The 25,371-nt window shown below is 38.8% G+C and overlaps 1 protein-coding gene across 19 annotated transcripts in view; it reads left to right on the top strand.

The window, feature by feature from the left end:
* Positions 1 to 25,371, top strand: part of msi2b (musashi RNA-binding protein 2b) — a 269,219-nt gene that overhangs the window by 233,572 nt on the left and 10,276 nt on the right. For 6 of the 19 annotated variants that reach the window (XR_013195935.1, XM_077208146.1, XM_077208148.1 and 3 more), the window contains exons 11-12: positions 5,039 to 5,161; positions 20,677 to 20,856. The exons of 5 other annotated variants lie outside the window; for them this stretch is intronic. Coding sequence is in view for 11 of the 14 variants with exons in the window: in XM_077208146.1 (XP_077064261.1) it covers positions 5,039 to 5,161; positions 20,677 to 20,856 (303 nt within the window). In the remaining 3 variants the exon portion in view is untranslated. The remainder of the gene's footprint in view (positions 1 to 5,038; positions 5,162 to 20,676; positions 20,857 to 25,371) is intronic. 8 more of the 19 variants (XR_013195937.1, XM_077208152.1, XM_077208154.1 and 5 more) reach the window with 2 other exon arrangements.

A 25,371-nucleotide genomic window follows, 5' to 3' on the forward strand; every position in this document is an offset into this window, starting at 1 on the left:
ACGATTGTGTTTATTTACGTTTAGTTGGTGGGTAATCCATTTCGTAACAATCTACTCCAAAATAACAAAACAACAATAACTAAATACTTCATGGTGTTGATGGATGCTGATGAGACGGGCGCGTTCACAGAAAATCTGGTGCACAGGCACTGACCAGCACGAACTCGGTGGAAGGGTATTTGATGATAGTGGGGGAGGGGCATGAGAGTTGTAAACATTACAAATTTTGCCTAAGTCCACTCAATCTGCCAGACTTGCCGACTGGAGCTTTAAGTAATTCACTTTTAGTAACTCATTAATCATTATTACCTGAAAAGTTTTGATCATAAATAATTAGATTAAAATTAATTGTTAGAGTATTGTGTTAATTTAGCGACATGTTAACATGTTTGTTTCCTGAATGAAGAGATGTAATTTTTAATTTATTGAGTCTCTCCTGTATATAAAACGTTATATATAAAGTAATGCTAATATATATAATATAAAGTTTATTTTTTGTTCCGTTTTGAAGCAGTGTTGTTGGCTGTGGACAACATAAGTAAATTAATGTGCATCAATTCTACCATGTTACCCCCAACGCTGTATATAAGTGATATGTTTTCACACATACACATCTGTCTTAATCTTTTTGCTTTTTGATTGTCAGGTTGTCTCATATATGCAGCATATTCAGGGTTTCTGCTTATTTTTTCAGAAATGCTGTGAAAACACATTGTCAAAGTCGACGGTGATGCTCTTAACTGGAAGCAACTGTTTCATTTGAATAAGAATCATCAATCGACATGCGCTAGAAATTGAATTGTTGGCTGAAATATTTAACACTAGCTACTATATAGGCTTTACTTTAATTTATCTGGATGTTAAGCACTCGGTCCCATTGTTCAGTTTTACAGCTAATCTTGTCCTAAAGACTCCTATTTGATTAGGCATTAGCAGCACATGAAAGGTTATTAAGGCCACTAATATGAGGGTTTGGAGGGCGTCTGTGCTGAAGAATAGGAGGGAACCCGTAAGAGACAGGGCTAATTACCATCCATCCTTCTATGTGAACCCAACCATCTGCCAGTGTCACCCACTTATTGTCTATTGGCTTTCAATCATGAACGGACTGCTGCAGCCAAAGATGTGTGTTTTAATTAGAGAGCTGCTCTATAATTATATTTATATTATAATAATGACTTTGACGAAGCGTTTGAGTGGATGTCCTTCATTGTTCACTAAAATGATAATATTTAATTATGATGTTTGAACACTGCAGATTTGAGCAAGCTGAGTGGTTCTCTGTCTCTTTGACACGCACACATGGGCATACACTCATGCTCTCACGTTCTAGCTCTCTTTTCCAAGCACACACAAATAAAGAAGACAAGACATGTTACCGCCGTGTACAATAGTGCCAAAGTGCTCATTTGCTCAGTTTGAAGACCTAGTGAGCTGTTTGCTTAAGGCATTATGAGCCTTAAAGGAACAGTTTACCAAAGAATTGTCATCATTCCAAAGCTGTATGACTTACTTTCCTCTGTGGAATACAAAAGAATGTGTCACATGTTTTGTTTTGTTGTTTTGTTGTTTTGCTTTTTGTTTTTCCATACACTATAGTCAGTGGGCTCAAATGTTATTTTTGGACCCCGCTGGTTTTTATTGTAGGGGCAAAATACTTGAAGCATTCTTCAAAATTTGTGATCTGCAGAAGAAATACAGCTTCCCAACGATATGAGGGTGAACAAAAGATATCATTTTCAGTTTTGGGTGAACTACCTCTTTAAAATGTTGCCTTCTTTCCTCAAATTCTAAGAAATAACTTGTTTCAATATTGATAAAAAATAGTTTAGGGAAATTAAAACAAGCTGTTTTACCTGGTATTCGTGACATTAGCTTAGCAACATGCTAACATCAGACTCTATTGTAGCCCTTTCACACAGAGCATTGATCCAAAAAATTGCCCTAGATTTGCTAAAGTGCCTTCTATGTGACCGCAAACACATCCCAGGATTGATCCCAGGATCGATTACGGGAAGGGGACTTAGTAGCATTGCTGGGATCAGTCCCAGAACATACCTTGTGTGAACAAAAGGTAGGGCCAATGCCGTAGAGTGTGTCGTAGTGATGATACATATTTGCCTATGTAGAGTGTTCCAAAACAGTCACTTATGAGTTTCCATGATGATTAGAATGCTGCCTCAGAATGCAGCTTGCTATTTGAGCAATGAGGCAGCTCTCTAGGCTTTGGAACAGAGCTATTGTTGTTAGTTGTAAGTCTTGTAGACATGAAACTTGGACTTTGCAGTGCATTCACCTAGTCGGTTTACTTTCACACATGCATCACGTCCTCTCCCTTGCCGCCATGCCATACAATACCTGTTACTTTCCCCTGTGTAACACACTCAAAGTGAATTAAAGGGCACTTGGAAGCGAGCAATTAATCCCTGATGCCTAATCTCGTAATAACACTATAAAGAGCCACTAAACCGGGAAGGAGATGAAGACTCTTTCATCCAGCCCTGCTCACAAATCACGGTGCCCGTGCAGCATCAGGGGCCCGGTGTGGCTGTAGCATCAGTTCACACTGCCTGGAGACCAAATTATACTCCTGATTGATTGAGTTTCAAGGCATAAACCGGAGGACGATTCGCTTGCTCGGCTTTACGACTCTCCGTCTCTGTCTCGCTCCCTCGTTTTCCCGCCCAAACATGAGCGGCAGCGCAGAGATAAGTGACTTAAGTGGACTACAAAGTGTTGGGAGCGTGGAGCCATTTCCATATCGCCTTTGTGCTGCAGATGCCGGTCACGGTTGGAGTTAACCCTATAGTGTTGCGCTGGATCATCTTTTTGGCTCTTGCCGGATTGCATTCCTCTCTGCCTTTATGGAAGTCGAGCTGTGGTTTTTGACTCGCCCCTGGTCTCGTGTCTCTTTTCAGCTTTTTAAAGACCGTAAATTTGTGATTTGTACGAGGTGTTATGGAAGATAAAGCTGCATGAGTAGAAAATTCTCATTAGCTTGATGAATGAATGTCTAGTGTGTGTTGTGATGCTAAATGACTAAATGTTATGAAATTAGGCCAAGGTAAACTATATGGAAATTTAAAATGTTGGCTCACTTTTTTTTCTTTTCTTTTTTAGGCCTAAAAAATACTTTTCATCAGTCACATATTTTTATAAAAATTTAAGTATTTTTGTATGATTTTTTTTTACACTTTACCTTAAGCATGTTTTTATTTAAATTATTTACAAGACCATTTAATACATTTCTGAGTGCATAAAAGTGTTACTGACTAGACATTTCATATGCCACTGATGTCAAAACATATCAACAGGATGTTAATATAATCTGACATATTTAGCTTACAGTCCCACATTGAATTCATTCCAACAAATAAAAGGATTCATTTTCATTATTGTTGTATTTCGTTCTAAAGTTTTTTTTTCTTTTCTTCAGGCAAATGTTAGGTTCTTGAATAACGCTGTACTGCAGTGTTCTGTTTCCACAATTAAAGCATTCTAGTCCTTTTAAATTTGTATTATAACCGAAATCTAATTAGTTTATCACGGTAACTTGACCACACAAGCTCAGTAGCATATCCTAAAGTCTGATGCTCGGCCATGGCCCTCCTGCAGTGTGCTCCAAACAGATAAGCTAAGGAGCAGCGTGGTCACCCATGCAGAAATACCCAGAGTGCATTAGGGCCACTGCAGTCTCCTCCGCATTTGGAAGACGCCCACAGTAAACGGTGTATTACAGTAGCCTGCAGAACCTGCACAGACACTGTAGCAACTTTGAGTCGGTAATGTTGTGAGGTGGCTTGATCCTGCTTTTTTTTCTAATTTATCCTCTCCTCTCATTTTCCCTCTCCTTTTTTGCCCTCTCCTCCCTTCACTACTCCCCATTTTCCTCCCTGTTCCTTCTCTTTCCTCTTCTGCTGTCCTCTTGTTCCTTACCTACTCCTGTTTACCACTCTTATCTTCTCCTCTCATACCTTCGCTATTACACTTTGTTAACCCTGTTCCCTGTTTTACTTTCCTTTCTTCTCTCCTCTCTTTTCATTCCTTCACTAATGCCCATTTTCCACCCTGTTCCCCATTTTTGTTCTCAACTCTCCTTTTACATTTTTTTGTTTCTCATTCCTCTCTTCCCTCACTTTCTGCCCTGTTCCTTGTTTTTCTCCTTTCCTCTTATTCTATTACTATTCCTCATTTTTAATCCCATCTCCTCTCGTTCCTTTACGTTTCCCTTTTTCCACCCTGTTTCCTCTCCACTCTTATTCTTTCACTATTTTACACCCTATTCCCTCCTTTTTACTCTCTATTCCTCTCATTCCCTCACGAGTCCCTTTTTCCACCCTGTTCCTCGCCTCTTTCACTATTCCTCCTCATTTTCTGTCCTCTTTCCTTCTTTTTATACTCTCATTCCCCTGCCTTCTCCTCCACTATCCACTCTCCTCTTATTCTTTCACTATTACTCATTTCACACCATTTTCCCTCTTTGTTTACTCTCTATTCCTCTCATTCCTTCACTACTCCCTTTTTCCACCCTGTTTCTCGCCTCTAATTTCATCATTCCTCCTCATTTTCTGTCATGTTTCCTTCTTTTTGTACTCTCATTCCCTCTGCCTTCTCTTCCACTATCCACTCCCCTCTTTTTCTTTCACTATTACTCATTTTACTAAATTTTCCCTCTTTTTTTACTGTATTCAACTCATTCCTTCACTACTCCCTTTTTCCACCCTGTTCCTCACCTCTAATTTCATTATTCCTCCTCATTTCCTGTCCTCTTTCCTTCTTTTTGTACTCTCATTCCCTCTGCCTTCTCTTCCACTATCCACTCTCCTCTTATTCTTTCACTATTACTCATTTTACACCATTTTCCATCTTTGTTTACTCTCTATTCCTCTCATTCCTTCACTACTCCCCTTTCCACCCTGTTCCCCACTTTTAATTTCATCATTCCTCCTCATTTTCTGTCCTGTTTCTCAATCCCTCTGCCTTCTCCTCCACTATCCCCTATCCTCTTTCCTCAACCCCACCCCCACCCCTCGCACAGGCTTTCCGGCAACAGCGTACGGTCCCGTAGCGGCGGCGGCAGCAGTGGCGGCAGCGCGTGGCTCAGGTAGGGGGGCCCGTGGAAGAGGCGGCTACGCAGCATACCCTCAGAGCACAGGGCCAGGTAAACACTCTGGCCGTAGATCTGTGTGACTGCTGCTCTCTTCATGCTGCTCTTAACTCTAGCCGCCTCTGTCCTCTCTCTCACACACATGTGCACTCACAAATACACACAGTCTTTAGTTAGAAGGAAACGACAGGACTCAAGGCTCCTGCTTTCTTCCCCTCCTTTCCTGTTGTAGATGTGATTTATGGCGCTGGCAGAAGTTGGCCCACTACCCATTGGTCCGAGACCATTTATTCCCCCCGTTTTCTTAATTTAGTTAATGTCAGGATTATGGTCGGTGAAACTGGTAACAGATCAGGGCGCAGGGGCCGGCTTCTGCTCGCGCTGCCATTTGTACTTTACCGTAGCTGCTGTATTTGTTTCGCTAACCCCCCCTCCACACCCACCCACCCCACAAAACACCATTACAAACAGACTTACACGTGGGAGCCTTTTCATTTCTCATGGTTTGTCGGGTTTTCACATTTAATCGTTGGTGCTCTTGGTCGTTAATGCCTTCTTCCGTCATTCGGACAAATTTTGTTCGCCTTTGACTAGAAAACTCAGTGTGCACATTAAACAGTTCCCAGTCGCTTCTTCGTTCCTCTGTGACTATTGATCCGGAGGCTGGATAGCTTAATCTATCAATCTGACTTTGTCTGTAAGATGCAAGGATACTTAAATAAATAAACAGCAGGGAGGAACAGCCCTCGGCCTTCGCTCTGACGTCTGGCCTTTGGAACAATGGGAAATGATGGCCTTGGCTAATTGGCCATCAGAAAGTGATTCCATAGCAGGTGCAAAGTTTATTTACACACATTCACAATGTAAAAAATCAGAAATTGAGAAAACTCAAACGTTAGGCAACCAGCTTGACTTTGAGTATACTCAATTTATGGAAATGTTTTGTACCAACTTAATTAGAGTTGGTCAAACTTAATGTGTGACCCTGGATCACAAAACCAGTCTTAAGTAGCACGGGAATATTTGTGGGAATAGCCAACAATACATTGTATGGGTCAAAATGATCAATTTTTCTTTTATGCCAAAACTCATTAGGATATTAAGTAAAGATCATGTTCCATGAAGATATTTTGTAAATGTCCTACCGTAAATATATAAAACATTTATTTTTGTGAGTGAATGCAGCACAATCGCGAACATAAATGGACAATTTTAAAGGCAATTTTCTCAATGTTTAAATTTTTTGCACCCTCAGATTCCAGATTTTCAAATAGTTGTATCTCGGCCAAATATTGTCCTATCCTAACAAACCATACATCAATGGAAATCTTATTTATTCAGATTTCATGTGATGTATAAATCTCAATTTCAAAAAAATGACCCATATGACTGGTTGTGTCATCTAGGGTCACATGTAAGAAGTTAAACTCAAAAATAATAATGTTTTTTACTTGTGGATCCAAGTTCAATAAGCTAGCATTTTACATTAAGCTGAGCATTAAGTTAAGTCCCCATGCTTTGACCGAAAACTACAGAGCCCGGCAAGTCACCTGTGGGAGAAAAAAAAAAAAGCAAATTCATGGTCATAGTTTTGCAATTTTTCCCCTCAGTTTATAATCCGTACTTACACATTTTTAAATTGTTCACTCAGTTTAACAAATCACACTGACGGATTAATAAAGCGTACCCATGAATTTCCAAACCGTGCATTTAGATTTGTAAACCGTATTTTTTGTTTTTTCAATCCATACCCACAAATTAAAAATCCGTGCCCATGCTTTCGCAATCCGTTCCCATAGTTTTGCATGGATTTTTCCGTCCCTCATTTTTGGAATCTGTAGTCTACCGACACAAGAACAGAACAAGCTCCTGATTTGTTAACTCTTCTGTTAATGAATCTTTTTGTATATCGTTTTATTGTGTATTATTAAATTGAACACAGCTGTCTTAACTGCATGCTTAAATTCTTGGCTATAGTGGGGACGGGGTGGATAACTACACAAGTTTCTGGATTGACAACCATATTTAAATACGCGATTGAATCCGATAGACAACCGCAGCAATGGATGGAACAAATCATTCTGATACTCTGTCAGATGATCTGTGCATTAAGTCCTGAAGTGTAAATGCAAAATAATAGACCTGGCACTTTTTCTATGTAATGTGTTACTTTGATATTCACTTTTGAAATCATTCACTCTGTGACTTTGTACATTTAAATGTACAGATTGTAATATATAAAACAGTTCTAAGTGCTTTATTTTATAACCTGTCCTGGCGGTGATTATTTTTATTTCATGCATAAATATGATAAGTTAATATTATAAACTGTATCTTTGCATGTATTTTGGATTTATTGTCAGTACTGGGCTCGTAGTTCACATGGGTAGGGTGTGTGTGTGTGTGTGTGTGTGTGTGTGTGTGTGGGGTGTGTGTGTGTGTGTGTGGGGGGGGGGGGGGGTGTGTGTGTGTGTGGGGGGGGGGGGTGTGTGTGTGTGTGTGTGTGTGTGTGTGTGTGTGTGTGTGTGAGAGAGAGAGAGAGACCGTGTTCGTCCACCACCATTTTTGACCCATGAAAAATCATGAATAGAGGGAATGCGTGTGACGTCACCGTCAGCTGGAGTGATTGAGGCCACGCCACACTGAGTGGAAAAAAGACTGAGCGGCAGCATTGGTTTTCAGCGTGAATGCCGTGAAAAACACAAAAAACACATCTAAAACGGGAACGAGCTTAAACTGACGAGATTGACTGTACAACTACATTTGACAATAAATCTGAGGTATATTTTTACAGACTGCCAAAAGCTACAGAACAGAGAAGCAAATAGATCGCTACAATTCATAGAAACAACTTGACTGCAGGCAGCGAAGCGTGGATTTGCAGTTATCATTTTTGTGTCAATATGCTGAATTTAGTGGCAAAATCATTCTCTATATATTGTTATATATTGCAGTGACAACTCATCAATCAAATATTTACCACTGTATATTCTGTATAATTTGACATTTTTAAATAAACACTGACATAAAACTATACAAGTTTTAAGTCTAGACGATATGATGGTATATATATATAACATTGATATAAGTGATCACCTGGATTTAGACCTGCCTATATTGTATTTATATAAAGCGTTCACAGGCAAATTTGCTGTATCTATTTCCCCGGTGTCAAAATCAGGCACATATAAATGTCAGGAAACAGGATTCCTGGCTGCATGTCAACATCCATGGATCACTGGATCTAGTAAGTTGTAAGGAACACTATATTGAGTCCAATCTTTAGTTTAAACTGATAATCGTTTGTTTTACTTGCGTTTTCACAATTTCCCCTATTAAATCCAGTCACGCAGCAGCTCTTCTGCCACTCAGTCCGGCTGAGGGGGGCGTGTTCCGGCGGGAAAGTGACGTTAATGCATTCCCTCCATTATTATTTTAATACATTACTATGTAAACCTACAGCAAAAGCAGTTAATTTAATCGATAGGTGTTGCCATAGTTGAAGCAGATTTCTAAAATGAGGGATGGGCCACAAATCCGTGAGAACAGTTTGCAAAACTGTAAAAACGGATTGCGCGAGCGTGGGCATGGATTATGAATTTGTTGATACAGATTGAACAACAGATTACAAATCTGAGTGCACAAGTTGGAAATTCATGGGTACAGTTTATTAATCATTGGGCACAATTTGATAAACCGAGGGAACAATTTAGGAATCTGTGAGTACGGTTTATAAACTAAATTGCAAAACTGTGACCACGGATTTGCGGGTCTTGTTTTTTTTTTTTCCTCCTACAAATTACTTCCCATGCTCTGTAAAAAAAAAAAAAAAAAAAAAAAATAATAATAATAATAATAATAATTATATATATATATATATATATATATATATATATATATATTCAAGTGTATCATCAGTGTTCAAACTGAGCATGTTTAGAAATCTGTTAGTTGCAGCCTCACCACCAAACCTGACAGGGTAAGTTTAATATTCGAATTAAGTTGCTTATACTAAATACAGTAAAAATGTACTAAAATTTTTTGGTGCATTAACTGCATTTAATAATTAATTCAACCTTTAAAACCGAGTTTATCTGACAAAATAAAAGTTATTGGAAGATTATTTTACAGTGCACTGACATAGTGTGTGCACACCTTTTTGCTGATGCGCATGCGTTCTCTGCATATTTTGACTCGTGCACACACTCGAGTTTACTCCATTGACACCTGCTCTACGGCAGACAGCTATCCACCCCGGTGTAATTGGCAGACAGGCGTAAAAGTGGCTCAGCGCACAGTTTGAAGGAGCGCAGTCGACAGAGCGTGAGCCAATCAGTCATGCCTCTCCACCCAATCAGACGTGTTTGATTCTGATTAGCACTCGGCTAAAGAAACCAACTTACTGTAGCCTGAAAAAACACAGCTCTCTGCATCTCGTTGCTGTTTAATGTGTGTGAATTATACCAGGCTTGTTTGGAGCGAGCTCTGAGTTTAAAATGAGAGCTACATGAGAAATAACTCTCAGCTGATGGCATCTACAGACTTTTAAACAGTTGGTGATCATAGTTTGAAGAAGTCACACATGAGGCTCGCATTGTGAAATTCAGAACCAGTGAGCTTAATTTTCATTGAAACATTGAAAGCTTGGGTTGTACTGTATGTTTTGGAGAGGAATGTGATTAGGTAAGGACGTGGCCCACTGGACCAAGTTTATTAGGCCAGTGTAGTTATTTTACCACCCTCCCACCCCCCATGGCTAGCGTCTTCAGCTGATGGCACAGTTGCACTCTTTTGTGACTGATGGAGTCGCTCCATGGTTGCGTTGTGACAGAAGTGAGAAAGCCATTGAGACAGAGCACTGACATTTAAGGATGACCTTTTCCGAGAACCTCATCATCTATTACCCGACTGATCTCCATTGCGCAGCACAATTTATACACCCCTGCTGTGCATACATTTGCTGCTAGGCGGAGGATGAGATGTGTTTGCGTGCTGACTGTCAGTCAGTTAACTCCTGCGCAAACCTGCCGGCAAGGGTACGGTGAAAGTCAGAGGCTCCACTCTGACAGACGAGCTGTCGCACTTTATTCTGCGTAGTTCTCTGGCAAAATGGTGATGTTGCAGGCGGCCCTTGCAGATCATCTTCATCGCTGCATAATCTCCGTCAATCATCCGAGGGCTGTTGCTCTTCCTCCACCTGCTTGATGCAATATTATATTTAAAACAGAGGTTCTCTTCTCAACCTAGACAGGCCGGTTCCAGAATCAAATCACTGCTTCTAAAATTAGTGAGAGTGCAGAAGTAATGAGTAAGAAATGGCTCTACCATTACAAGAATAGCATTGTGCAGTGAGACATTTAAGATTATTTACAAGTCATTACTTTTACAAATGATTAGAATAGAATTTAAAAAAATTGAAAGTGAATCCCGCATTTATATGTGGTAGTCATTTCCGTGGTAGTTTCCATGATAGCAGCATGAAAAACAAAACTTTAATTCAAATTCTAAATTAATTATAAAGCCTAGAAAGCATTCAAAGATAATAATTTTACAAACCTTTATAATCATTAAGAACTGTCACTCATGTTAGGTCATTGCAATCTCACAAACGTCCGTTCTAATCAATGAAGCCGTCTGCACTGCACTACGAATTTTTTGCTTACATCGTATCTACACTTTTTTAGTGAGAGGTTTTGCGACTCAGCATCACTCAGCACTGAACATAAACCCTTCATTTTTCACCGGTAAGTGGATTCTGACTAAATTATACACCCCTGATTGGCCATTGCGTGTTCAAAAAAAAAAAAAAAAATCTGTGATTGGCTACATTGCTCAACGCTGCCAAATCACGTTGTAAATAGAAACATTTCACATTCTCCAAAGTGTGAAAATACGAATTTCTTTCAAAAAAACATCTTGACCTCAAACTTTTGAATGAAGAAGATTGAGAACCAGAGCAGCTTCTATCTTATGATTATTTTTAATCATAAGATAAGATAATAAAATAAGGTTACCTTAATTTACTTTAAGGCAGTTAGGTAATAAAATAAATGAGACGCATACTTTAGCTAGGCTAAACGGTGTGTGTGATTCGAATGTTATTCATTATTTATAGACAGGGCTGTCCTGGCCTCTCTGTGTCAACAGTTCATAGTTGGTAGCGATAGAGCATTTCGCTTCAGTTAGTAAGGACTGATCAGCAGATATTATTTTAGAGTCTTGGAACATGTTCATTACGAGCTTCTTTTCAGATTGGCATAGCGTTTTAAACTGATTATGATGGTTAAAAGTACATGCCATTCATTTACTTAAAATTAATTTTATAACAGCATGTTTGTTAAAGCCAGTACATACTGCTGAAATAGCATGTATCCGCACCCCAGAGTTCATCTAGCACTTGAAAGTGGCATGCTAACGTTTGCATTTCAACGATCATAAAAACACCCTCAAACCAACCCTGTTGGTGTGTAGTAGGTCGCTGGGCCGATGGTCATGTTTCTGTTGTTTCTCTTTTGTTTGGTTTGGTCGGGCTTGAAAGCCAGTGTGTGTAAGTCAAAGACTGCACCAGTTGCCTTCCTCTCTTCACAGTCTCCTCTGGTCACACTCCAGCGGAAGGTTTGTCCCTGCTCCTGTACTTCCCCCTCTCCCTTGTTCTTTCTCCTTCATCCTGTGTCTTCTTATTTATGTATTTCTCTATCTTGGGTTTCAGTATTATTTTCATTCCATCCTTCTTATATAGTGCAACCTGCAGTGCTTAAAGGGATAGTTCAGAAAAATAGACTCACTCAGATTAATTACTCACCCTCGTGTTATTTAAAATCTAACTCTTTTTACAGATGAATAGGAGAAAAGGAGAAATTCACTCTTTTCCATTACAATGTATGGCGACTTAAAAGTGATGCATATGTAAAACATAGACTGAAATTTCAGTTTCTGCTTACTGAAAATCTTGACATCAGCCCTTGGTGCATTCATTAGAGGTACTGAGATTAGTAGAAATGTGAGTTTTGTGCAGTATTTTTTATGTACTATTATTAATAGTAAAACATTTTTTAATTCATATTTTGATTTTCATTTTAGTTTAATATTTAGTACATTTTATGTTCTTTTATCATCTTTATCATTAAAAAAATACATACATTTTAGTGGGTTTTTTTTTCAGTTTTAGTTTTTTTTTAAATTGCCATTTAGTCATTTTAATGCCTTAAACTAGTGCCACTAGGCTTGTCGTCAATGATGTGCTGTATAAAAACATTCTTAAACTAAAATTTGTTTGTTGCGAAGCCAACATTTCTAATTTTCCTTTGGGTTTTTTTTTCATCTTATATTTCTATTTTATTTTAATTCAGTTTTATTTCAATTTAAAATAAATTATACAAATTAAAAATAAATAAATAAATATAAAAAGTAACCCTGGTTTTGTGAACAAATTGTGTTTTTGAACCTCCAATGAATTAGTTGATCCATTTCACAGAAAGGTTCATTTACGGTCCACATTTTTGATACTTTTATGGTGCTTTTCCATCCTTTTTAAAGCTTAAACCCTCCATTCTCCATTAACAGTCTGGAAACAGCATGAGGGCAGGTAAATGACGAAGAATTGTCGTTTTGGATGAACTAATCCTTTAACACTCATCAATATTTCATTCTTTATTCCACCCACCTCAAGTATTATTTTTTGTTTGCGCTTTTTTTCCCCCCTCAATCTTTGCCAATTCTCTCTGCTTCATTTTCTTGGACCTATACGTGTCTGTTAGTTGACTGCATGCCTCTCTAGTGGTCCTGAGAGAAACCGTAGCTCTAGATTTGAGTACATGTCTGTTAGCTTGTACTTGGAAATAATGCATTATGTCTACCGTCTCCTCTCTTTGGATCTTCTGCTTTTACATTTAGTGTTTTGGATCGCAAGTACTTTTTCTCATTTATATTCCCTCGGCTTGAAGATACTTGTCAGAGGAGGTGTGTAAAACAATATCTGACTTATTGAGACCTCCTGCAGCATGCGTCAGAGTGAACCGGGTGTTTATCGAATGACATTCTGGCAGCGCCGCCCCACTTCCTCTTAGCTCTTTGGCACACGGAGAGAGATGACTCACAGAAGTTATCTGACACTGCACATCTCGCAAAAGCACATCCTAGAACTGGAGACCTGACAACCTCCGCACCTCGGCTCACCTGGGCCACCAGGGTCCCTGGGGCGAGACTTGTCCCTCCAACTTCTTTTAGGTTTCTCCATCCTTTTTCCCTCCCTCCATCTGTTCTTCTTTCTTCAGCGAGGTGAAAGTGTGCACTCGCGTGTGAGTTAGAGAGGCGGGAGCCACAGAAAACCTGTGTCACTCTCCATTAGCTGTGGTATCCTGACAGACAGGCCCTGGAACTACAGCTGTGTCTGCCTCGCTCGCTGTGGTGTCCACAGGTGCAATCTAGGCCAGCCCGTCTCTACGGTGCCAGCCGCCCATGCTGAAAATATGAAACGCACTTCATACTTGTCTGTCACGCTCCTGATGAAGATAGATGTATGTTTTCACCATCTTGCGGTTAGCTGTCCGCGTTCCAACAACTCTACCTATGTCCACCCCTATGCGAGCGCTAGGGGTGTGAGCGCTAGTCGCAAAACAGGGTTTTTCATTATTTTCAAGGCTTAACGTTGAAACATTATCTGCAGATAAATTATGCCATGCCTTCTCTAGCTAAAAGGGACATGTTGTAATGATAATTACTCAAATATATGACTAGAAAAGACCATGTCTGAATGGAGAGTGATTGTCTGTGGAGGCGGCAAAGGGCACTTGTAATTCTTTAAAAATGACATAGGTGGAAATGAGGTAGCTAATTGTGGATGTTCGGAAATTTCGAAAGCTAATTTGGAGGCACATTTTACAAGTTTATTGACACCTAGCAGAGATGATTTGTTTGAGAGGAAGAGTGCTACCGGCTTTATTCGAGTGGAGAGAGGTTGAGAGACCGAGAGATAAAACATAATGTCTCTGAGTATGGAATTGCAGGGTCAGTGCTTTTTATAGAACGACAGTCTGTGTTTTTGTTCGAGTGTACGGATTCCCTCTCTGCGACTGACATTTCTGCCTGGAGTAGATGATTGTGTGAAATGCTATTTCCAATGCAGGCCGCAGTCCTTGAGCTTTTTTTAAAGAAGTGTTTGAAAGTCACATTGCGAAATGTCAGCTTTTCCATCGTCCCCCCATGAAAAGACTCTGTAAATGGCAGTATTTCGCTAACATCAGCAGGCTAATTGTGGTAATAGACTGCTGACAGGCCAGGTGTGAGCTGTACTGACTGCACTGAGACTGATCCACGCTGAGTTTTCTTCACCTTCTTCAGTAGCGGAGCAACAATGTTAAATTGCATTGCAAACACATTTAAGTTTTACTAAGACTTTTCTGCTGGATGAACAGAATTTCAGTGTCTCCGTGAAACACAGAGCTCATCTCAAGAATGTCCTTGAATCGTTTGTTTTGACCAAAAGTCTTCAATGAAGGTGGTCTGATGTGGAAGTTAGGAGTCAGTTAGTTAAAGATGATGTTGATTTGACTTACTCTCGAGATCTAGATCAAGCAGAAAGCAATGCTGGCAGACAAAAACAAACAGGTGAACACTGCTGAATAGAGGATTTTTTGGTTTTTTTTGCTTTTTATTTTGCTTTTTGTTTAGTGTTTTTTTTATAGTTTGTTGTTTTTAATTTTTTTTTTGTGTATTTTGTTGCTTTTAGATTTTGTTTTGTTTTTGTTTTGCATTTTGTTGCTTTTTTGACGTGTTTCACCATTCATATTATTGCTTTGCTTTTTATTTGCTTTTCATTTTTGTTTAGTTTTTGTTTGGGGTATTGGTGTAATTTTGTTTTGATTTGTGTTGGTGTATTTTTTATGATACTTGATTTTACTGTATGTGATGACGTAAGATGTTGACAGATTTCAGCTTTTCTGTGAATAACATTTCAAACAGAAATGTATCTTATGCCTATCTAGAGCTTTAGCACTTCACATTCACCATAACCTTACAGATAAATACAAGCAGGCCTATGCATGATTTACCCCAGAAAAACATGTTAGGCAAGTAGATGTTCGTGTACAAGGGAAAATGACTGCCTGAGGCACAGTAGTACCATCCTGAGGGCTAGCATTCACAGTTACTGTCCATTTTGACAAATAAGGAGTAATTCAGGACAGAAAGTCTCAGTTTGATACGAACCGAGCGGCATGTGTAAATGAGCCACCTTACCTTTTATTGCTGTCACACTTTTATTCCTTGCTTATGACTCCCTCATTGTTAGTGTTAAACAGATCATATAATTAATAAAACAGCTGTTAAATATTATTTTTAACTGGAGCATCATATTGACCACTCATTATCTTGCTTGTGTCTTAATCTTGCACTGGCTGTCACTCGATGCGGCCTCTTACTTTAATGCCACTAGAAAAAAGACTATCCAGTGCTGTGTTGGTGCCTGTAGCAGTGACAAATTGCCACTCTCTGTTCATTAAACAGCTGATAAAAGGGCCTCTTATTTATGTATTCATGTGTTTATGTATCTGTTTCTTGATGCTGCTCTGACAGATATTATGTATAACAACACAAAGCTGCAATGGTAGGGGGGGGGGGGGGGGGAGTAAAAAGCAACCAGTGCTTTCATCTCAGCAACAGCTCTGAAGCACCCAGATGGGCTTCGTAATGGTGCGGTTGACAACCTTCCAGAGTGCATCCATTCTGAGCTCGCTCCCTTCCCTCCCCTTGCTGGGGGGTCTGGGCTCAGTACAGATGTTGCCCACACAAAGGCACATCTGGATGACCTACTCCCAGCTGTTCAGACACGACCTCAGAGTGTGTTTGCAGGCCTCCGTGCGGCTCGTAGAGGCGAAATGATGAATAGACGAGGTGCTGTCGTACACCCACCGTGAACGAGCGCTTCACATTTCTATACCACTATTCATCAAGTCGGGGGAAGTGAGTTTACACATCTATCACCTGTCAACGATGCACACACTCCCCCCAAACCTGCCATTATAGAGTAATTAGATTTCTCTTTGAGTGAAGGGGAGAGGCCCGTGGTACACAACACAGTTCGGTATTTGTTTTTGTGGAACCAGAAGAGAAGATATTAAGCTTGCTGTTTAGTTTAACTGTGGGGCTGCAGTTAAAGGAAGGCGTTCACAGTGCCTATTAATGGAAGAACACACATAGACGCACACAAAAATCACACCCTACGTCCTCGTTCATCCCGGAGTTATTCACAGAGGCATAAAACATTCCGAGTGCTATTCTCTGTCTGACTGGCAGCACACAATACCGTGGAACATCACAGAGGAGCCATTATTGTGGCAACTTTTGATGTTTAAAAAAGGCAGTGTTTAATTTAGCTCCACTTTTTCTTTTTTCTTTTTTTCTTTTCTTCCATCACTTCCACTTGGTCAAAGTGAATCATTTGCATGCGCTCAGAGAGAGAATTATCCGGCGAAGGTAATCAAGCAGCCCTATTCCGCCAGATGGCTTTCTCTATAGACAGTAAATGGGCAGTTTTTAACTGCGTTTTATTCCGTGTTTCTGCTTCAGATAGCACTGTCATTGGACGTGATCTACCTGGATAATAAACATAATTTCTGCAGGCCATTATTAGATAAGACCTTTCCTGCCACAGCATTAAAACGAACAGCTTTTCAGGTCTAATTTTCTATGTCAATGCTAACAAAGAAACCAGGTGTGTTTGTTGTATGTGCGGTAATGTCGTATTTTGCTTCCCGCCGTTCCCGCTCCACGGAAATTAGGCGGAATATTTATGCAGATTGCGGCAGGACTGAGCCATTGTTGCACACGCTGGGGCCGGGGAGTGTTAGACAAAAAGGACGTCTCTGAAACCCCAAACCCCCCCAGCCCTTTTGGCGGGACGAGACGGGCCTTGCTGCACGCGCCTGTAAAAGGTCTTCATTTGTTTGTTGTTAAAGATCTAATTAGGAGGATGAGGGGAAACAGGACGGAATGGCAGCTTGTCTAATTAAGAGGCGCGTCCAGGGTTCCCTTTGAACCTCAAGGACGCCCATCTATTAGAGAGGCCTATCAAAAATGGATTCAGCCTAAGTGCATTTTTGGTTGCTTTCCTTAAATGATTAAAGATGTGCGCGCTGGAGTGGGCTTTCCCCTCCTCTCCGAGAAGCTGAAACACTTGAAGATTCTGAGCATACCTCAGGCATTTCCTTCGCTTTTGCGCAGTTAGCGGGAGAGAGCTTGAACGTCTGGATGCATATGTGATTTATTCGCGTTTGGGAGTGTAGGTACTGGCAGGATGGGGATTTTCATGCTCGTTTCTGTTTACTGATCGTAAGCATTTTTTTCAGTAGTTGTGCCTGTGAATTTCACTGTTCTCTTTTGGCAGTCCCTGAAACAGAATAGAAAAACAGGAATTTTTAACACATATTTCATTTGGTCTTTTCTTTGGAAAGACGCCTGAGAAAGGTACATTACTTAGCCAAAAATGTGTGGACCGCAAACTCCACACCTGTATGTGCTTGTTGAAAATTTTATTTCAAAACCATTGGCGTTAATGGGGAGTTAATCCTTCCTGACAGCTTCCGCTCTTCGGGTTGCAGGGATTTGATTCCTCTCAAATGTCTTCAATAGAGGTTCAGGTTTGGGTTTTTTTGCAAGCCAGTCAAGTTTTTCCACGCCATATCTTTATGGACTTTGCTTTGGTGCACCTCATTCTACTTTATATGTTTATGGAATGAGATAACATGACTATATTTGTTTCAAAATGTTGCTTTTTTTAATTAAATTTACCCACATTCAGGTGTTAATGATGAAAGAATTCATATTCAGCTAGAATAAAACAGTTTTTTGTTTTTTTAAAGCAGAGGCTCTGTTCTTTCTTTTGATATATTGCAAAATATTGCTGGGAAATAGTTAAAAATGTATCAACATTTAACAAAATCAACTTTTGAAAACAGTCCTGGTTGTGAAGATCAAAAAATTGCATTATAATAAGTGGTTTAGTGAGTTGATACACACAAAAAAAGCGTATTCACAGTGTGACAAACATTCTTTGTTAATGTTGATGAAATTTAAAAACCCTTTGTTCAAGATTAACACTGGTATTCACATTCAGTATAGGCCATGTAGTATAAGCGATACCAACAAATCTCTGGGTCTTTAATAAATGTGTTTGGCGACCAAAAACGCAGGCATTAGAGCAGACTCAAGGTTTGGGCTGAAGTGAGCAGTCAGCAGACTAGATGTGGATAATTAATGAGTGATTGGAGAAGGTCACAGCAACACAGCTACCGCCTGTCAGAGAATCAACGTTCCTTTTGTTTTCTCATTTCTTTTATTTATATTTCTTTATCACTCCCTATACTCTTCTTAAAAGTAGGCTGGCATAGACCTCATTTGTTCTGCTGGGTATATCTGGGATCCTCTGAAACTAATTAAGGCAGAGGAAAAGGAAGAAGAATCGAATATAGTGCCTCACCAAGGCTGATCTAATGAGGCGTTATCTGGGCTGATAGGTTGTTTGATATAAAACCCTAGCAGAGGAGCTATATTGACTATTTGTAAACAGTTAGCACAGGTACACTGAAGTTTTGTGAGTTTCCTCTCTTTAACACCTTCCCTCAAGTTCACAGCTCCACGTCTGTAACAACAGTAGGCAGTGCAGGATGGGGTCAGCTTAATTACACACCATCCGCTGTGGACAATTTTCAGATGGTCTACTCTGCTAATAGTTTACATCTTCTCATATTTGTCTGTTTTTCACACGGAGATTGTGACAGCCTTGAGTTTGATTATTTAATAGTTGTTTGTTTTTGTATCATATCTTGTAAACAAGAAACGTGTGTGTGTGTGTGTGTGTGTGTGTGTGTGTGTGTGTGTGTGTGTGTGTGTGTGTGTGTGTGTGTGTGTCTGTGTGTGTGTGTTGGTGTGTGTGTGTTGGTGTGTGTGTGTGTGTAATGTTTGGAAACTTGACTATTTTTATTGTTTTTGAAAGAAATCTCTTATGCTCATCAAGCCTTTTTATTTGATCAAAACAACAGAAAAAACGATAATATTGTGAAATATTATTACAATTTAAAATAATGGCACTGTAAATAATAAAATAATTTCTATGTTAATATACTTTAAAATATATGTGATGCAAAGCTGAATTTTACATCATCATTACTCCAGTCTTCAGTGTCACATAATCTTTCAGAAATCATTTTATGTTGATTTAATGCTCAGTTATTATCGATGTTGGAAACAGTTGTGCTGCTTAAACAATGTTTGGAACCTAGGATACTTTTTTCCAGGATTCATTGATGAATAAAAAGCTAAAAAGAATAGCATTTATTCAACATAGAAATCTTTCTAGCAACATAAATCTTTACTATCACTTTTTATTGATTTAACACATCCTAGCTTAGTAAGAGTATTAATTTCTTTAAGGAAAGAAAGAAAACAATTACTGACCCCAAACTTTTTAATGGTAGTGTATATTGTTAAAAAAAAGATTTCTATTTTAAATAAATGCTGATCTTTTTTTTATTTTTTATAATCATTAAAAGTATCACAGGTTATAAAAAAATATTAAGCAGCAAACTGTTTCCAATATTGGTAATAAATCAGCATATTAGATTGATTTCTTAAGGATCATGCGACACTGAAGACTGAAATAATGATGCTGAAAATTCAGCTTTGCATCACAGAAATTAATTATATTTGAAAGTATATTGAAATAGAAAACCATTATTTTAAATTGTAATAATATTTTGACACTGAAGTCAAACTTTCAAATCTCCCATTGCATCATTAGATACAAAGTGGCATGATATGGACACAATTTTTGACAATATGGACAATTTTGTTTTATTCACTTGAATGTTTCCAAATATTTGTTTTTATTAAACGTTATAATTAAAACCTCACAATATCTTTTGGGAAACATTTGAGTTGTTTTTAGGTTAAAATGAATGCAGTTTGAGTTGATATTGTGATATTTAATGCAATGACATTCATACATTTTTTATGTGACTCTCCAAAAACTTTCCAATGTAATATGTAAAAGCGTATTTTCACTCGTAATAGTTTGCATAATAAATTGACACACACATGCACTCGAGCACAATCAAATAAAACAAATAGTATACCCTTAGATTTTGTTAACAATGATTTGCATATACTTTCACATATTAAAGAAAAGTTATTCACATTCATAAATCTGATGTTTTTAAAGAGGATGACTTTACGCGACACATGATTTGTGGTTTAGTTACAAGACAGTGTTATTTTCCTGCTTGTTTTTGTGGATGCTGCAATGCAAATTAGCATTTCAAATAAAGAGCGTTCCTTTCTCAGAAGAACTATTAAGGTCAGTCAGTTTTTATGTAATCACCAATCAAAAGTTGTTAAAACCATGACTTCCGTATGCTTATGTGTCAGTACCTCCGTCTGCAGCAAACACAACTTGCAAGTCAGATAGTAAACATTGCTTCATAACATTACTATGCAAAGTCCTATTTCCCCCAATGATGGAGTCCCACCCCTCATCCTCCTCCCTTCCTCCTCCTCCCCTGTACTGTATCTCCCAGGCTTCCCCGATTACGGTTTCTATTCCTCGCCAAGCGACCAACGGGGGCCCCCCTTCTCCTTTGCGGACTATGGCTCCCTGGGGCCCCAGGCGGCTCAGCTGCTGCAAAGCGAGCATGCCACATCAGCCTGCAACTCCCCTCTCCAGCACCTGGCCAGCCCGGATCAATATAAGAGCCCAGGTGTGTACCCGCCTCTCCTTCATTCAATGATTGATTTGATTCATGCCGTTTATTCATCACCCAACCATTCATTAAAACGAAAGAGGGGTGGACAGATGAGAAGGGATTTGTGCATCCTTGCAGTTTGCTTGAAGTGTCGTAATATTGTCATTTTGCCTGTGGATTTGAGGGAGTGTATATACATGAGCACGTACACATGCGTATGTACTGTGGAGATATATCCGGGAAAGCGGGATTTGGCTGCGGTCACAGTCCCTGTGCAATTAATGCGTTCATATCTTGTGCAGTACATACTCAGGCACGTATATATGTATTACACACCCATTGGCTCCATGCCGCTCAACTGTCAGCCTGCTGGCATGTGATAAATGATATCTAAACATCCGACTTCATGTACTTGAGAATAAAATGACAAGCCATTTGTTGGAAGTTGATTTAATCGCTTAGTTGCTGCACTTGGACACAGTATCACATATTTTATCACATAAATTGTTAATGCCTCCCTTTATTTGCATACTTTTTATTCTGTTTGTTGACATTTACAGTACAGTGGCTCCGAAATGTATTTAGACACTTGAAAAGATAGTTAATTCTGTCATCATTTATTCACCATCATGTCGTTCCAAAACCAGTGTGACTTTCTTTCTTCTGTAGAACACAAAATCAGTGTTTTTTGGTGTCATTTTAGATCCTTTTTTATTGTATGGATCTTCGTTTTGTGTTCTGTCAAAGAAAATGTCATGCAGGTTTGGAGCTGCTCGAGGATGAGTAAATGACGACAGATGTTCATTTATGTGTAAACTATCCCTTTAAGTCACACTTTAAAATAAACCAATGTCATTGCAATGCATACAAAATACCAAACCAAGTGTCATTTACTGTAAAGGATAACACTGGCACACTTTCTAAGCAAAATATCGCATAAAAAATAAGTTTGTGAGGTTTTAAATTCTGGTCCCATTCTGGTTGTCAAATGCTATTGGAATATATCCATAGAAATTACAGATATAGCAAGAAAAAAATATGCAGGATAATTTGATTGCAGAGGACACTTGGTTTGCTATTTTTTCTCATGAAAAAAAGTTCTGACATTTTAAATGTGGCTTAAGTGTTCAAATACTTTTTTTGGCCACTGTATGTAGAATTATGTAAACTAATGAGTGAAAATGAGACGGGTGTGTAGCATGGTCGAAAAAAAAACCTGTCTTGTTTTGCCAGCATATTTAAAGGGAAAGAGTTTTGCTATTCCCAAACTCTTGGCATATTTTGTAATGCTTTATGGTAGTGCACTGAACTGACGTCCGGTCCTCTTAAAAACAGTAGTGCTCCACTTTATATTCAGTAGCCTGTAGTTCAAAGGAAGGTGATCTTGAGCTCTTGGCAGTAAACAAGACAAAAAATAAAAAATAAAAATAAGTGCTGTCAAGAGCCATGGTAATGACTAGTAAACTGTCTTGCAGACATTGAGGCATGTGTGGATTAGACTTCAACGCCAGCAACCAGACTGTTTATGGTTCAGATCCCAGTTATGGAATCCCAAGGAATGTTGACCGTATTGGCGGTTGTTGATTGTAATGTTCTGCATTTCTTTCAACCTTGTGAGCAATATACTTAACCTCTGAGATGTCTTATGACCTATAACAACGCTTTCCATTTCTTCAAACGAAAGTTGGTCTTTTAATGATCGCATGCTTTTAGATAGGCACTCACACATTGCACATACTGGGGGGTTTTGAAATAAATCCATAATAGTTGCTAATGTGTATTAATTGGTTTCACAGCAGTATTAAGCTACAAAAACAATTTCTTGTTCTGTTAATGAGCACATCCCCATTGATGGCTATAAAAGACAGCGAATCACTGTGTCTTATTAGTGGAGGCCTATTGGGAATACAGAAGCCAGTCATAGTGTGCTGGTTTCACCCCTCTTATATTAGAAGGGTTTATTTGTGATTTGGTGATCTGAATTTGTGATCCAGATCTTTCCGAGAACAATTTCAAGATGCGTTAACATTTAGGAGAACCTGTGATCTATGTAGTTTCTCTGACTCCCTGCTGTTTGAAGAGGCTTCGATACTTTGCTGAATTCCTGACATATTGATCACCAAAATCACCTTTATCAGTATTTTTGTTTTGTTCTCCAATAATAATAATTTAAATAAAAGTATTTGTGGCCAATTGTTTACTAGTAGTAGTATTATCGTCAAGCATAAATCTTACTTGAAAAGGTTTATGCTTAATATATTCGTAATAAATTCAGGATATTCTCTCTGAAAATAATCTTATATTTAATCAAATTTTTTTTTTATTATTAAAATAATCCTATTTTTTTAAATAAGTTTTGCTTCTAAAGTAAATATTGTTTCTTTTAAAGATTCTTTTATTAATTTAAATTTAAAACAAGACAAAAATACTGATTTACTCAAATTATTGGTGCACTTTTTTCACCCATGTCTTTTCCGAGACTGGTGTAGTTATTTGGTCACTTTGTTCTCCCTTGCGTAATTGTGCATCATATTTCACAATTACAGTGGTCTAGTTGCAGACAGGTGGTACACTAGTGACAGCCATCTTCCCTTCCACTCAAATCAAGTAGCGGATAATACACACTTTCCCATCATCCCTAGAAGTAGCTGACGCTATTTTGATACGCTGACATTTAGAAGTGAGAGCTCTGACTGTAGAGCCGCTCACCTCTCCTGTTGTCTGTGTCCTCATTTATGTGAAAAGCAGACAGATTGTGTGAGTCTGCCTCGTTCAGTTTACCCACGGCGGCATATTGCCCCCTATCTAACATATTTGCTCTCCTACCCGATCCCTCCGGGCTAATATTCCATTCATACAGATATCTTTCACCCTCCTGAGTTTTTTGGAGGCTGCTGCAGTAATAGACTCTCTCTTCAATGGGCGCTGATCTGAAGGCCTCCGCCTGTGGAGGAACTTGATTTAATATTCGCTTATTAATGGAAGTGTCATAGAGGGCTGTGCGTAGGAGAAAAATGACCGTGGCACAGCAAGGGGCCTCAAAGTTTCTGAGCGCGTTCATTTAATTTAATTCATGCATTTGTTTTTATTTTCCTTAATTCGCCTCTCAACAGCAATGAAATGGAGGGGTCATCTGCGAATGACAGCCACCATGGCTCAAGTGGTCTTGATATAATTATAGTCTAATTGCAATTTCCCCCCCAAAACCCCTTCCAGCTCCTCCTTGCTCCTTTCACACATTTGTCAGTATTTCTGCTCCAAATTTGTTTAGAGGTTCTAACTTCGGCAAACAAACTTTGCTTCCAGAGTCTGCCATTCAGTGTTATTTCAGTATTATTCATATACTATTTATATATTATTTTGAATTATTATATTTTATTTTTTTATGAGCAGTTTATTTTAATTTTTGTTTTTCATTAATTTAGATAAAAAAGCTTTTTATTTAAATTTATTTCAGCCTTAAATTGTTCAGGTGTAGTTTTTATTTGTTTCCAGTTAGTAATTTTAGTGCTTCATCTTTATTTTATTTTATTTTAGCTTGTTTTCAGTAGTTGTTCAGCTCTATTTTCAGTAGTTTTAGTTAATGTTAATAACTCTGCTGCCAGACCACCCTAAATATTTCTTACCAACCATGAAACTATGTTGCTTTTTTTTGTATTAATCCTTTTGACAGTTGAATAAACAGTTGTTTGTTCTTTCATATTTGTCGGTGACATTTTATCAGTTTCTTGTTGAAACTGCATCTGACATTAAAAAAATGACGACACATAATTTCCGATAGATTTGTGTTTTTGAACCTGTAGTTTTAGCAAAAGTGGAGGTGCACTTGCAGTGGAGAGGAAAGTCCATGATTCAGTCTTCATCCTTTTTACACAAGACACCCTCAGCAATTTCCTGGTTTCCAGGCAGCTGCTAGGCCTGATAGCCCCCTGACGCTAACTGCCAGATAATCACTGCTGTATATATTTAAAAAATAAATAAATAAAAAGAGACCACTTTCTCAATGACAGGTGTTGATTAGATAGGGGGTGTTGTGGCAAAGTCCCCCATGCAATTTTCAGAAAGGGACTGGAGAACCGGCAGTCAAATTTGAAGGAGAATGGGCGTAGAGCACTTGATATGAGATTGGGGGAAAGGGAATGTATGAGAGGGGTGAGGTTATGATAATGAAAGGAACCTGCAAGGAAGCGACTCACATCTTTAAACATCACAGATGCCCTCAGAGGGGAAAAAAATCTGATAGATTTCCATCACACAGCAGTCCAGCTCTCTATGCTTGCCTAAAACCTACTTGAGTAGCACGCATGCCATGTGAATGCAGGCGATATTTGCGTCCGGCACGCTCTTTCATCTGCATGAATGATGAGATATATTGCAGCAGTCGCTAGCTTCAAATAGGGCTGACTAGTTTGCTTTGTGCGATGTGTGTGTCTGTCTATGTGCAGAGTTTGTGACGTACCTTTTGGATGAGAACACATTAGGCCGCTATTCCTAAAACACCCCAGGCTGTATAGACATACACACATAAGA

The sequence above is a fragment of the Siphateles boraxobius genome, unplaced genomic scaffold, assembly GCF_051911475.1.
Source record: "Siphateles boraxobius isolate OS27281-9 unplaced genomic scaffold, OSU_SipBor_1 6, whole genome shotgun sequence".
Taxonomy (NCBI): Eukaryota; Metazoa; Chordata; class Actinopteri; order Cypriniformes; family Leuciscidae; genus Siphateles; species Siphateles boraxobius.